Source organism: Pezoporus wallicus, unplaced genomic scaffold, assembly GCF_028554395.1.
Source record: "Pezoporus wallicus isolate ANWC-B61680 ecotype Strahan unplaced genomic scaffold, APGP_CSIRO_Pwel_v1 contig_11133, whole genome shotgun sequence".
NCBI classification, from domain to species: Eukaryota; Metazoa; Chordata; class Aves; order Psittaciformes; family Psittacidae; genus Pezoporus; species Pezoporus wallicus.
The window spans coordinates 147,813-162,375 of record NW_026636583.1 but is presented as its reverse complement, the minus strand read 5'-3'; the positions used below and the strand labels follow the sequence as shown (position 1 = coordinate 162,375).

Sequence of the window (14,563 nt, the reverse complement as noted above, 5' to 3'; positions counted from 1 at the left end):
TCGCACACTTGCACTTTCTGCCGCGCCGTCTCCTGCCCGTGTCGCTCCTGCCTGCGCCGCCTGCTGGTACTGCCTGTCCTGCCTGCACTGCTCCTCCTGCCTGCACTGCTCCTCCTGCCTGCACTGCCTCTATTGCCCGCACCAAATTTAGAGTCATTCTTCAATCAGCCATTAGAATTCTCTTAGTTTAAAGGTGGGGCGGGAGGCTGGCGGCACTGAAGAAGGAAATGACAAATGGGAGGATGAACAGATGAAGTCCAGCCTAAAAGTCCAGCACCTTTGAGGCCATTACCTCATTTCTGTACTTGTACAAAGGGTGGCCATGGAGGTACTTGGATGGAGACGCATGCATTCAGGCTGCCAGCACTCAAAACACAAGAACCTGTTCGTTGAGTTGCTCTGCTTAGTAGATCTCCAAGATGTTTAAAGAACTAGCAAAGAACTGCTTTCAAAGTGTTTTGCCTAAAGCTGAATACCTGGATGCTGAGAGGAATGGGGCTTGCCTGACAAAGGTGGTGCAGCAAATGCAAACAAGGATGTCTGGCATTGCAATGTCAGCAACCACAGGTTCAGAAACTTCATTTCGCCCTGTGGTTACGCAGTAGAGCAAAGAACTTGCTGCCGTTCCCACTGAGTTCAGCAGGAGCATGGCTGGGCCTCAAACCCTTGACTGTAGAAGAAAGGATAAAAGATAAAGACTAATAAACCACTTCTTGTGCTCGTTATAGGACTTTATGTTATCAGTATGTATCAGTAAGCAGGCAGTGCGCAGGCAGAGTGCAAGACACTACCTGAGGGTAAAAGGGATTAAGTTTAAAGAAAACAAATATGTATTATTTCCCTGGAAGGATACAGAAGTAACAACCTGCAGGTATTTCAGTTGGGGACATCTATAAACAACAAAATGGAGCTTTTTTTTTTTGATAGTTAAGAAGAGCAGGAATAATGAGATGAAGCTGAGAAAACTCAGGCAGATTATAATGCAAACTACCCTGACAGGATCTGAGTCTGAATGGTTGCCCCAGGAGACAAGGCCATCAAGAAATACCCCCAGAAGAGCCTCTGCACTGGTGAGAAATGGCAAAGGCGACCTTACAAGTCGCCGTCTGCTTTTAACTCTGTAGTTCTGTCTGTGGGACTTTCCTTGCAGATTCCTCACAGAAATGGGGATTCAATTAATTTGTAAAGCCTTGTAAGAAAAAGAACCCATCAGACTGCAGGATTAGCTTGAGGATTTACAGATTCTGTCTGTGGCTAAGAAATAAAAGTTCTTGGCAAGTACCTACGACAGTATTACATGGTCTGGCACAAACACCAGCCACCGCAAAGCCAGACGGGTCAGGCAGCTCATGAAGCCAGAGGGAGAGGAACAGGGAGTGACAGTGAGGTGGGACTGCTCTGTCACCACTGCTCACGTTGCTGAGTGCACACTGTGGTGTCAGCTCAGTGTCATTGGCATTGTCCTCCCATCTCTGCGCTGGGCAGCTGTCCCCCACCACGGCAGCTGCTGGTGGGACTTGTGCAGCCAACCCACACACAGTGTCATGTTTTCCAGTGGATAATGTCTTCTGCAGGGCAGAGCGAGCAACGTTGCCCAGCTCATGTGTTTGCACCCATCAGTAAATCCTTAGAGGGCTGGGCTGAAAGCAGCAGAGCTCTTACCAGACACAGGTAAGTGTAAAAGTCACTTGGGAACCTGCAACTGATGCGGTGGCAGGGACATATGCCCCTTATTTTGGGGAGCTTGTGGGAATTTTGAAGTAAGGCAGGCAAAGCTCTGCTGTGGATATTTTCTTGACCTTTGCTGCCAGCAGCCTCAGAGTTTGGATCACAGAAAGTGACCTGGAAGCATCACTTCCCTTTCCATCTCTGCCTAGCTTTGGGACAAGGACTACCCAGGACAGCAGAGTTGACCTCCTGGTTCACAAGGGACATTGCCACCTTCACCTTCCTCCCCCTTTCTCCTCTCCTCCTGGCCTGTTCTGGTTTGTGGCTCTGCTCCTCATCCTCATCCCAGTGTTTACCTGAACATTTGTTGGGCTGGTTCAGGTTACCAGCCTGGCAAAACACCACTCACTTCTGGTTTGTGCCAGTTTAGTGAGCTGATAAGATTCACCCAGGCTCAGATGAACACCAGAACCAAGAGTGAGAGCAGCAGGAGGAGCAAGACTTGATGCATGGGCAGCCCTCAACTCAGTTCAGCCATCTCACCCACTGCACCCTTCTTTCCCTTCTCAGGGCTTGTAATTGTATCTGATGCTCTTTTCCTGTTCTCAGCTCCCCTTTAAAAAGGCAAAGCTCTCTTTTGCTGTGGGGAGCTCTGCTAGAGCTCATCCATAGCTTTGCCAGCAGTAGGGAGCCACGGTAGCTTGGAAGATGGCAGAAACCTCTCCTGTATGTTTTTAGTCACAATCTGTTTTAGAAAGCAGGAGAGGAAACAAAGAGCATTTGCTGCTCCATCTGTTTCCGTGTCCCATGCTGCTAAGGTTGGGTTACAGCCAGCTGCTGCCATTGCCAATTGGTAATGTGATAGCACAACTGATTCCTTTGCAAGGGAGCTAAGGAAGGTAAGAGGGAAAAACTGGGACAGGATGATAAAAAGCCCCTCTGCAGAACACCTGGCTTGTTATATACATTTACATCATGCCCATTATAAAACCCCCTGCTGATTGTTGCTTACAAACAAGTATTGTTACAAATGGCCAAATATATCCAACTAGCTCTTTCCAAAGGACCATCCTGAGCTATTTGATATCTTCAGTCAGCTTCAAAACACAGACAGGGTTAATTAAGAACAGGGATGGTTTTTCTTTGCTCTTACATGCTAAGACCATTTGTCAGAGATCACTTTCACAGTGCACAGTCCAGAGAACCTCAGCCAGCATCCAGGTCAGCCCAGTCCTGTTCAATAATGTATTTGGGACATTTGATACCAGATGTCTGTGCACTGAAACAATGGAGAATTCACCACATCAGCCTGCCCGGCTCGAACCTCATGCCCCTTGACATTGAATTACATGACACTGAATTACAGATGTGTTAATGGGAAAGGAACTTTGGAGTGTGTTTGCTCAAACTCTTGCTTGAAGTGAGACCATCACCAGCACTAGATCAGGTCAGCCATAGCTTTGCATAGCCAAACCTTGAAAATCTCCAAGGACAGAGATCCACATGAGGACATATTATCATGGAACTAGATGATCTTAAGGTCCGTTCCAACCCTAACTATTCTATGATTCTATAGGTTAACTGTACCTCCTGGTCAGCCTAGTACTTTATCTTGTTCCTATTGCAAACAAATTGCTGCCAATGGTGAAACATCTCACCTACACATAGGCACTCACAGTAGTAGCTTGGTAGTATTTTGACCTATTTAACATATGGCTTTCACAGTGCAGAATTTTGTCTGATATTATTGGCTCCTTCATCCTCCCACCATCACTGGAAGGCAAATCCAGGGCTGCAGCTGCACCAGGGCAGTGTTGGCTGTAAACTCATCTAAACCTTACCAAGCATTTTAGATGTCTACTCCCAGTATCACCAGTCTCTCAACACAGGGTTTGTGCACACCTGACTGGAGCTGTTACTCCCTGCTTGCTGTATATGGAGACACTGTGAGGCTGTGCTCAGAGCTGTAGCACATCTACCTGGGCATTGCCCCATGTCCCTAATCTGGTATGTGCCAGGCAGCAGCAGTGCAATACTGAGCTTTCCTTACCTTTAGCATCACCAGTTCTTCCACACGCACGGATGAGGAAGACCCCATTTCCTGGAGTGCATGTGCAAGTATGGATATCCACCAGCTGAGCAGCTTCATGAAAGCAGGGTGCCCGTATGACTCCAGATAGAGTTTCTTTCACCTGGGAGCAGCATCTGAAGAAACAATTTGAGCATGATCTCAGGCAGCTGGCCCCTTCTGCAGTTCTTCAGTGACAGTTGTAGGAAATATCCTTTAGCCAAGAACAGGCAGCAAGGGGATACTTTGGCCTGGAAACACTGAACATACATCTCTTAATTCATCTTACGGTGACCTAGTGTTCACAGCCTCATGAAGGCTGTTTCTTCTTGTAGGCAGTATGGTTTTGTTATTAGCAAAAGAGCCAGGGTTTACGACCCCCTGTTCTCAAAGGCACTGCGGTGTCTTTGCCATGCTCTCAAAGACTTTTCAGACACTGCCTATTCACCTCCTGCTGCCATCTTTGGTGTATTGATGGCAGGCATCATGACTGATAGGCTTCATCTCCCATGTATGTGTCAGATAGTGACCCATCTGTTTCTCTGGAGGAGGACATCTTTGTGTTATTGTACCAGGTACCACTAAATGAAAGTTTTCTCAGCCCATAACTGCCCAGGCTGTGAAAGCCCCTGATAAAGCCACTGCAGAGGTCCCACAAAAGAAGCTTTTCCCTTAGCTGCTTTTTTCCCTTCAAGGATTTCTTTCCCCCTCTTTGGATCACTAATGTCAACACAGCTCATGTCCACTAGCGCTCTCTGGCTCTCCCAATAAAGTGAACCCTGGTCTGGCAGCTTTGTATCTGTGTGCAAGTCACAACCTCACAACCATCTATCATGCCTGGTAGCTGAACTCCCTTTCACCCAGCTTTCCTCTTCTGGCAGTGTGGATCTCTGCTCCCAAGAGTCTCCTTGGTGCTAGTGGGTATGGGACCATCCTCTGGTGGGAAGATTCTCCTTTCACAGTGGTTTCCTTGCTCTTCATTTTGATGCCTTCCTGCTGCATGACTGTGCAAGACAGCACAGGGCTGCTGAGTAGGACTGATCTGAGATGTTATCTCAGCGTGTCCTTAAGTGCTTCCAGTGCACCCACCGTGGCCTGAAGAGAGAAGGGATCTCTTGGCATGCTATGTGCACAATCACATCCGAAGTTTTAGCTGCAGCCACTAAGCAATGAAGTTACTTCAGCAAACCTGCTGGAGGTGTAGGTTGAAAACAGCCTATATATTATCATCAAAACCCAAAATATGCAAAATAAAATGAGAACATTGCAGAAAAAAAATGAAGGCTTGTCTGGTCCCTCCTGCAGCCAACTTCTCATGTACCGCGTCGGTCACTCATTTTGGGGTCCCCTGAAGGTAGGGCTCTTGCAACTTCCCATCTCCCCTGCTTCTGTTTTCAGCCTGTCCCATGGCTCTTGCTGGCACAGCGATGCCAATCAGGCTGTTAAAACTTTTATACACCAAGTCTGTATCTATGAGAGCCTGTGAACATTGTCAGGCTGCCGTAAGCGTTTTCCAAGCATCGCTGTTTCCCTCAGAGGACAGGTATAGCCATTATTGGCAAAGGCTAGTGAGATCTGCATCCCCACAAGGAAAGCTGCCAACTTAACCACACCAGCAAACTTTTGTTTCCAGTGCAGACCTGGTTTAACTCTTCCTTTCCTTCCCCACTAGTCCCTGGGCTTTGCACCCCTGCAAAACCCATTTCTGCTGCAGCACCATGGGCATCTCCAGCAGCTCCACAGCCCCCGTGGGGGCCCCACTGCATGGACCCCCTGGTCAGCACAAGACAGCTGCGCGGCCATGATCTCACTGTCTCTCTATTTGTTATTTAAAAGTGCAGTGGGACTTCCATGCAAATGTCTTCAGATTAAGTTACTCTGAAGTTCTCCAGTAGAGCCAAAACACTGTCTGCAACAGAGCACATGGCAAGAGCAGTACCGCTCCGTGCAGGGACCCCGTCCGCTGGCTCGCCCAGGGTGATGAATAAGCTGAACAGACTCGTTTCTGTCTGTAGCAGACATTTGCTGCGTGGTGTGATATGTGCCCCAAATCCCCCTTAGTGGCAAAACCCCCTGCGAGTCTGCCAAGCCTTGCACCCGCAGTTAGAGGGGTCTAAACCCCCAGGATTTGCCCCCGCAGTGTTCTGCAGTGACAGGACCCCACATGAGGTTTGCTGGGAGCAGTGCCACACTGCAGCAGTCACTGCGATAAGCAGGGCTCTGCCGAGCCACCGTGCCAAGTGACACACTCCAAACCGGTGGCTGACAGAAGCTGAGCTAGCGGGGCTGACCTTTAATGCACAGCGTGTTTGTTCAGACTGCTCATGCCGCTCGAGGGGCGGGGCTCTGCCTTCTCCAGAGCCCTCTGAAACTGCTCTTTGTACCCTGATGGTTGATTGTGCTTCCATGGGGGACATTCCTGGTCTCCTCCAGGAGGTCGAGGAGACTGCTATGTGCTCAGCACACAGATGAACACAGAAAAGTCCCCAAAATCTTTCTAGACAGAGTTGCTGGGGCACAATAGAGGGCATGTCCGGGCAAATCCAGACATGCAGCAGCCGTACACCATGGGCTGACCCAAGGCTCGTCACCCCACGGTGTCACCTCACAGGGACAGCCCAGCACCCGGTCTAGGCCAAGACATTTTCCTCTGTCGGTTCTCCAGGCTGGTTCATGTCCCTCTTTCCATCCCTGCTCTTGGAGGTGTCAGCAATAACAGAGGGCGAGCAGAGCCGTTCAAGCCCGGTGCTCGTCTGGACACCCCCTGCCAGCTCCGGGCGCCGTGTCGGGGACACCCATCACAGGAACGAACCATTTACCGATGTACTGACCGGGGCTGCCGTGACCCTCGGGCGGGCTCCGCTGCGCCAGGGGCTCAGGAGGGCCCCGGAGCCGCCGCCGCCGCCGCCGCCAGGGGCTGCCCTCGGCCCACGGGCCCAGCCGCTGCCGACGGCCCCGGGCTCCGCTGCCCGCCCCGCCTCTGCCGGCCCGGCCCCGCTCGGCGCGGCGGCCCCCAGCAGAGGGACCCGGGGAGCGGCCGGGGGTCCCGGCGGCCGGGCCGGGCCGGGCTGGGCCGCGCCGCCTCCCGGGCGGGGCCGGGATCGGGTTTCACATCCTGCCCCGCTCGCGGGCAGAGCGGCTGGCGCGGGCAAGCGGGACATGGCGGAGAGGTGAGTGCGGGAGCGCGGCCGCCGCGCACCTGTTGAGGCAGCGGGGGGGGAAGAGCGGCGCTGCCGCCGCCGTCGTCCCCTCGGGGCGGGGGGCGGACGGGCCGGCACCCGGAGGCACCCCTGGCCGGGGCGGGGGAGCGGGGCCGTGCGGGCAGGTGAGGGGCGGCCGGCGCCGGGCCGGGCCCTGTGGCGGTGGCAGGGGCACTACCAGGCCGAGCCGGGCTGCCAAGTTGTGCGGTAGCCGCTCCCCGGGCCGCCTCCCGTCGCCCCCCGCCTCGGCCGGCCCGTCTGTGGGGGGGGTCCTGCGGCCGCTCGGCCCCTCCAGGTCGGTTCCCCTTTGAGCGCAGGCTCCAGCGGGGCGGGCGGCTCCCGAGTTGTTTGAGCGGAGCTGCTCCGACCCCGGCCCGGAGCCCCCCGTCCTGCCCCGCGATTCCGGCGGAGCGGCAGCATCGCCCTCCCCGGAGGCTGCGAGCGGCTCTGCAGGGTGGCCTCGCACCTCGGAAGAGCGGTTAACAGGGAGAACCCTCTGGTTTTGGACCCGTTTGGGACTGGGCTCGCAGGCTCTGGGGTGCGAGGCTGGATTTGCTTGTTCTTGTTGCCTTGAAAACCGCACACAGTTCTGAAATGGCAGTTTTCCTGGTCAAGCGCAGTTGCACTGGGTTTGCTGGAGGTGGGTGACCAGGGGAGGGTTTGCTTCCTGCCTGGAAGCGGGTAGGGAGCCAGGATCACCTGTTGGCAGTGAAAATGGAGGGCCAGGTAGCCAGGCCAGTTTCCCAGGCTGCCTCCTGCTTCCGACGAACGCGGGCGGCTTTTGTGGCTCCTCTGAATACCCCCATTCAAGAAGAATTCCTCCTGCTCGCTCTGCGCCTCGGCCCGTCGGCCAGAAGAGGTTGAATTAAATTTGGCTCCGCTGGGAGGAAGGTACCGAGCCTGGCGCAAGCGCTGCCATCCCCGCGGCCGATGCCAGTTGCTGCTGTGCTGTTTTGCCAGCGTTGTTTTTCCACCCTGAATGAAAAGCTCGGAACGGTTTAACATTCCTGAGAGCACGGCTCTCCCCAGGGGCACCACATTTCAGCTGGCTTCTCACATTCTCTTTGTCTGGGGGGGGGAGGAGGGAGGGCTGTGCTGGCGTTTTGCCCTGTACCTCGGTGATGGTGCAAGGTGTGATTTTTTTTTTACTTCTCTTGAGTTTGAAGTTATTTTATTCCCCTCCCCCCCCCCTTTTTTTTTATTTCTTCTGTCTCTTCTGCATTTTCTCCAGCAGAACATGGTTAGAAGAACCATGGAGCGCCTTCTTACGGACTGATGGAAGAGATAGCAAATCCTCTTGAGGGTGGATGTAGAAAGCCAGAATTCAGGGCCAAACGATGAGGGCAGCAGCACGCTAGTGCTCTGCCAGCAGTAGCAACTCGTAGCGGCTGCTTCTGCCTCCCCGCTGTGACAGCCAAGGGCACTAGGTGCTCGGGGATCAGGGTTGCAGGTTGCTCATTTCAGGGCATAAACTGGCAAACCTGACAAAACTCATGTCGATCTGGGGCTCTTGCTCTGGTAGCCGGTGCAGAGGATACAGGATTTCTTGCACTGGGTTTTGCCATATTTTTTCCAGCGTATCCCCACTCTCTTTGATGCTTTCTGAGTTTCGTGTTTGCTGGGTTGATGAGACAGCTTTTCCTATCAGGAGGATGGAGGCTATTTGGAGTGATGCTGAGATCACAGTGGATTATAGGAATGCAGGTTTTGAAGCCAGTTTTTTGGTCGGATAGTTCACATGCCTTCTGTATTCACAACAGGTTTGCTTAGCTGAAACAGATGTCTTGGCCTTAGCTGGGAGCACATAAGCTACAGGGAGATCTGAGTATACTGGCTTGGTGCATTTTGTAACCAGGATACTTCTATGGCCATCCTTGTAGTGCAAAAGGCTGTTTTCAGCCTGACCCTTACTGGATCTGAAGCTGAAAACCTCCTGATAGACTTGCACATTCAATGTGCCAACAAGACGTGAATGATCTGGTTCATTGCACGCTGCCCTGCTTTAGGGGCACAAAAGGCAAACGCCTCCCATTCAAGTGATTTACTTGATCTCTAGAAAAATGTAATGTGCCGTGGTGCAGAGATGAAAGGAGGAGAGACTGAGACTCCTGTAGTGAAGTACCAAATGGGTGAGAGAAACCTGCACATTTCTATGTATTTGTGTTTGAGCTTTGAGGCATTTTTTGACTTGATCCTGCTGTTCTTTTGGGGTTGGCTTCGTGGGATTGGAGCAATTGCTTGCTGGCAACCAGGGCAAGTCCGTAAATAGGGAACAGGGAGGTTTTTTTCCATGGAGCCATGAAAGAAGAACTATTAGCATCATTGTGGGACTGTGGGAAGGATTGTAAGATCTGGATCAGCTTTAATGGAATCGCTTCTGTAATTAAAGATAGCAAAGTGTAAACTGCTGTAGGATTCTGGCTTTTAGGCCCATGAGGGTGTTTGTGTTTTGTTTGTTTTTCCCCGGCAGTGCAGTTTAATAAATATATTAATGAACTGTTTCTTTGAAGTTTCAAAAGGATGTGTCACATGTATATTCCTTGATAGGTAAATGTATTAGTAAGTGTACTACTTGGTTGTCATTTTACCTATGGAGAAGAAAGCTTTTCAGTTGGGACTTGCTGTTTTGGCAGCACGGTTTGGGCTGTTTGAATTAAACAGCCTTGGGATGTGAGCAGAGGGAGATCTTCCCCAGCACCAGGAGCACTGGGGACTGCTGAAGCTGGGTGGGCAGAAGAGTTGGGGATGGTAATAGTGCACTTGTTCAGCGGGAGTCCTGCTGGTCTGCTGGCCATTTTAATTTGATTAATACAAAACTATAAAGGATTTGTGTGCGTTATGTTCTGATTGCGATGCCGATGCCTTAGTTTTGTTATGTAATCTTGGTATCTCGAGTATGAGTTTGTTGCATATAGTTAATTCGGATGAATTCAGGCTTTGATTTGTCTTTGCCTGAATACTGGTGTCTCTGTTTTTTCAGAAGCTTTAATTTAGGAGTGAGTGAAAACTTCCATGCTTCAGCAGCTGCAGGGCAGGCTGATGACAGCCTCCTTGTGTCTGAGCTCAGCCGCGGCTTTGCAGCAAAGGGGTCTTTTGGTTTTGGCACAGCCTCCCGTTGTTACTCGGCGCAGAGCTCCCCATGTTCTCTGAACTGGGTCCACGTGTCCTGTTCTGGTTTACCCTCTTCTTAATTGGCTTAAATAAGGCCATGAATAAATGCTCTCTCTGTAGCTAGCTGTGACTGCAGGAACAAGCCTCTGCTCCCAGCAGGTTGTTCTCTGGGTGAGCCTATTCCTGGATGAGCACTGTAGTAGCTCATTCACAGTAAATGAGCTGGGGCAGTGAAGGTCTCTTGTTTGCTCTCTGACATCAGTGGAGATAAGTGCAGGTGGGAGAGGTTATCAGCAGCCTGACCTCTGCCACGTGCTCCTGCTGTCATCCCTGCTCCTCTGAATGTACTGCTGGAGCTGTTGGTGAGCTTGCCAGGGCAGTTTTCCTTGGGATGAAATGATTTGGGGATGAAAGACGGGCTGGCTTTAAGTGAAACCAGGAGTGTGGTTTTGCTCCAGTAGCTCTGCTGGTAGAGGCAGAAGAGGGGTGATAAGCTGTGGAGAACAAGGTAGTCATCTTGCCCATCATCACTGCCGTATCCTTTTGAAGCTGCTCTGTCAGCAGACCCAGCACAGCCTGGAGTTGGCTCCTGAGGTGGAGTTGTGCCTTGAGTTACAGTGTTTGACTATGCAGATAAAGCCTGGTCCTTGGGAAACACCTTCAGACACACCAGTCTTCTAATGGATACTAATCAGAAGTTCAAAGGAGAGAAGCAGGGTTTCCTCCTTCCCTGTGGTCTTCTCTCCCAGTGTCTCCATTCCTGTCGTACTGCTCAAATGGCTTTCTCAGTGGCTGATGCAATTAGCAGGAGATGCTTGCAAGCTTTCAGCAAGTAAATACATCAGGATGTGAAATGCTCCGTTTAGGCTCCATCAGTCCTTCCCAGGTGGAGCACAATTATTTGTGCCTTGTCGTGACATGTACACACTCCTATTTCTTTAAAAGGCCCTCTGGGCAGATTTGAATAGTCAGTGAAGTGCCTCTTATTTGTAGTAAAAATAAATTCCAGAGCAGACACCGGGATTTGTTTTTCAGATGGATTCATAGAGGGTTTCTGAGCTCTGCCGGCATTACTTACACATTTGATGTTAATTCCTGCCTTTGTCAAGGTGCACAGACAGGCAGTGGGAAAGAGCATTGCACTTTTTAGTAGTTCAGTCAGGAGTGTTCACTGAAGCAAACTGTCTGATTGGTTTTGTACTTTTCATGGGGAAGAGCAGTCTCTGAGCAGTTTCTCAGAGCAGTCAGGTTCTGGAGTGTCAGGAAAGCACTAACTGAAGCAGCAGGCATGAGGTCCATCTGGCTCGTACATCTGGAACAAGACACTGCAGGTCAAGAGAATGTTTTTGCACTTGGTCTTTGTCTCGTGGGAGAATGGAAAAAATACCATTTTTTGGGATGTATTTTCTCATCCTAATTACCATTCCAAGTGTTTGAGGTTACTGATGTGAGCAATAAGTGTTTTATATTTCCAGTTGAATACTGACTAGCGAATTCCAGTGTAGCTGGTGTCAACCATCCTTTGGGTTCTCTCCTAAGCTTTTTTCCTTGTGTTGTCAGCTGCTGATTTTTGTTGGTTATGCAATGCATGGAGCCGGAAGAGGTTTGGGAAGCTTATAATGAGGATGCTGAAGATCCAGATTGTTTGCTTGCAGCAAAGCCTGGGAGATGGAAAGGACTCCGTGATCCCAAGGGGAGCATCAGTATGCCTTATGTAGCAGCTCAAGGAGTTGGGATGTGTCTGGCCTCTCACGTACTTCAGGTGAAGAGAAGGGACTTGGGTCCCTTTAGAAATTCCTCCTGAATCAAACAAGCTGAAAGACCAAAGCAGTGGAGATGCTGATGTGGGGGTTTTTTTCAGCCTCTTTTGTCTTCTTGGACTTCAGATCTTGCATGAAATTCCACTGAGGGCTTTATGCTGCAGAGTGCTGGGGAACATCTGAAACAGAGGTGTCTGAATAGAATTACTCATTGGCATCTTCTTCAGCCACTGGAGGCAAATAGAAGGCTGGTTCTACGTAGAGGCTGTGTTTTCTCACCCCTCTTGTATTGTGCTTGTGCTCAGCTCCCTGAGCCAAGCTCTCGCTGCACTTTGCCTTCCTTGGTGGAAACTGCTGTGATGTGGGATGGAACGAAGATGACAGCAAACACCCTGTGCTCCTAAAGACTTGCTGCATATTCCTGTTTCAGCCTGGAGCAGAGCAGTCCTGGGCCCCTCTAAACCATCCTTTTTCTTAGCCACAGGGTTTATGATCTACCAAAACCAAACAAACCAAGTGGGGTGCGGGGGAGAGAAAACTGAACCTCTGCTGGGCTCCTTTGTGTGTGTAACTTGGCAGATGTGGGACGCTGCCAGAAGGCACTTTGCTTTGGCAGATGGGGCTGCTTCCTACCTGGGCAAACAAGGTTGCTGCTTTTTGGCTGGAAACCTGTTACGGAGGCAGAAAAGCCTCAGTGTAGTGGGATTTAGTGTCGTCTTGGATGTTATGAACCAGTGGCCCAGGGCCAGGTGTGCTGTAACAGGGATAACGTCTTTGTTCTATAGATCTGGTTTTTCTGTTTGGCTTTGCTTGTGTTTGGTTTCTTTCCCAGAAGAATGACAAAGAGGCTTACTGTCTCCATCACCAGTGATACCAAGAAGAGCACTGCACAATGCTGCCTGACGAGCTGGGGCTGAGCTCAGCAAGTCCCTTTCAACCACATGGAGTTCAGCTGTCTTGGGGTTTTCGAGTGAGGCAGAGCAACGTCTGCTGTGTGGATTTTCACGTGTAGCAGCAGCCAAGGCTCAGTTTAGAAGGATGAATTGGCATATGTTCAGTAACACTGTGAAGTCAGTGAAAAAATTATCATAGGAGACTTTATAGCTGCATAATTAAATACAGACCCAGGAGATGCAGTGGGTGAGCAGTGCTGTGTGGTGTTGCCTGGGAAGATGCTCCTCCAGAGGCTGTGGCCAGACCAGGCAGTGGATGTTGGCTGCAGTTTTTGATGTCTCTGCTCTGGCTGATCTACCTTGGAGTGGCTGGATCAGTTTTACTATAGGGACCCCTTAAGGTCCAGATGTTAGTTTCAACACATTCAGTTTGGTGTAAAACTGTAAATGCCATATTTGGTCCTCTTCTGGGCGAGCAACTGTTTCCTCCTCATGTATATTGGAGTTCTTTGATAGTCCTTTGATAGCTACCTGTGTATCAGCCACACTGTCTAGCTCTCCTCAGCTCCCTAGCTACAGTAATTAGGTTTAGGATTTTGTTTTATTAGGCCTTCCAAGCATTGCTCTGAGCTATGGTGAGAAGAGAAGCTCCAAGTGTTTTATGAATTCTTGGTGATGAATCAACATCAAGTGAAGCTAAGAGAGATGGCGAAAGGGCCATAAGCTGAGGTGGAGAGCCTGGAGTGCAGCTGGCGTGAGAAGCACTTAGTGCCTGCCTAAGGACAAACGCTAAGCACACTGTAATATGGAGGTACATTTTCTTAGCAATTTATATCATCATAATGATGTGGATAGTCTGTCTGGGATACAGCTGAGCTGCATTTAATCAGGACAGTAAAATGAGTGTGAAGCAAGTAGCTGGGGCTTGGAGGGCAGCTTTGTGCTTGGGGTGGTGCTGCCCTTGGTCTTGTGCCTGCAGGTCCTGCATTAGAGCATAAATGGCAGAAGAGTTGCAGTTCTGGCTGAGAAACTCCTTGGAAAGCTTGCCACTGGAATAAGCTTTTAATGAAATTAGGTTTTAAGTCACTGAAAGTGAGGGCGAAAAGCAAGTGTTGTGGTCCTTTCCCTAGTGTGGGTTTAGAAGCTGCAGAGGAAATGCCTGGTGAGTAGGTGGTGGTCTGACAACTCAGCCTAAGTTCACTAAAGCTGTAATTTGAAATTAGTCTAAAACACAGGTTTGAGGTTCTGGAGACTGAAGGCTCTTCCAAAGCAGGCGTGTGTTCTGGGGTGGCAATAGACACATAAGACAGATGTGGATGATCTTCTGGGAGTGAAGCTGTGCGCTGCCACTCCTGTTTCTTCTGGCCATGGGTCACCAGCAGGACACCAGCACTTGAGTGCTTACACTTCATTTGGTCTTGGAGGATGAAATCACTTGCTGTTGTTTCCATTTGGGTAGGAAAGCTTCTGCTGAGCTGCAAGAACTGTGCATGGTGAAGTTTTTCAGTACAATGTGTTTGGTGCAAGGCATGTTTGCTATGGGGCTGGAGGAAAACTTCATCTTGGGCTGCATTCTCTGCCCTGCTGTTCTGGAGTGTGAAACACAGACTGCAAGTGGAAGGGGGTGGATAGCATGGTGATGACCAAATGGCTCAGTGAAGTGTTTCAGCTCAAAGTGACTTCCGAAGGTTGATGTTCTTGTTCCTGCCTGGCCTGGTGGCTGGGGCGGTGAGCTGTGCTCGGGGCATGTGGATTTTGGGCTGTATACTGCACTGGAGGCTTGCTGGGGAAGAGCACAGTTTCCTATTTGGGTGTCTCCTGATAATCATGTACATCGTGTACTCCGGGCACTGAAATAAGAGC

At 50.5% G+C, this 14,563-nt stretch overlaps 1 protein-coding gene across 1 annotated transcript in view; it reads left to right on the top strand.

Moving 5' to 3' along the window:
• Positions 1-6,744: 6,744 nt before the first annotated feature.
• LOC130594731 (rho GTPase-activating protein 39-like) overlaps positions 6,745-14,563 on the top strand; it is a 44,158-nt gene continuing 36,339 nt past the window's right edge. Inside the window, exon 1 of the mRNA XM_057400829.1 lies at positions 6,745-6,906. Within this exon, the coding sequence (XP_057256812.1) occupies positions 6,896-6,906 (11 nt within the window). The 5' untranslated portion in view covers positions 6,745-6,895. The remainder of the gene's footprint in view (positions 6,907-14,563) is intronic.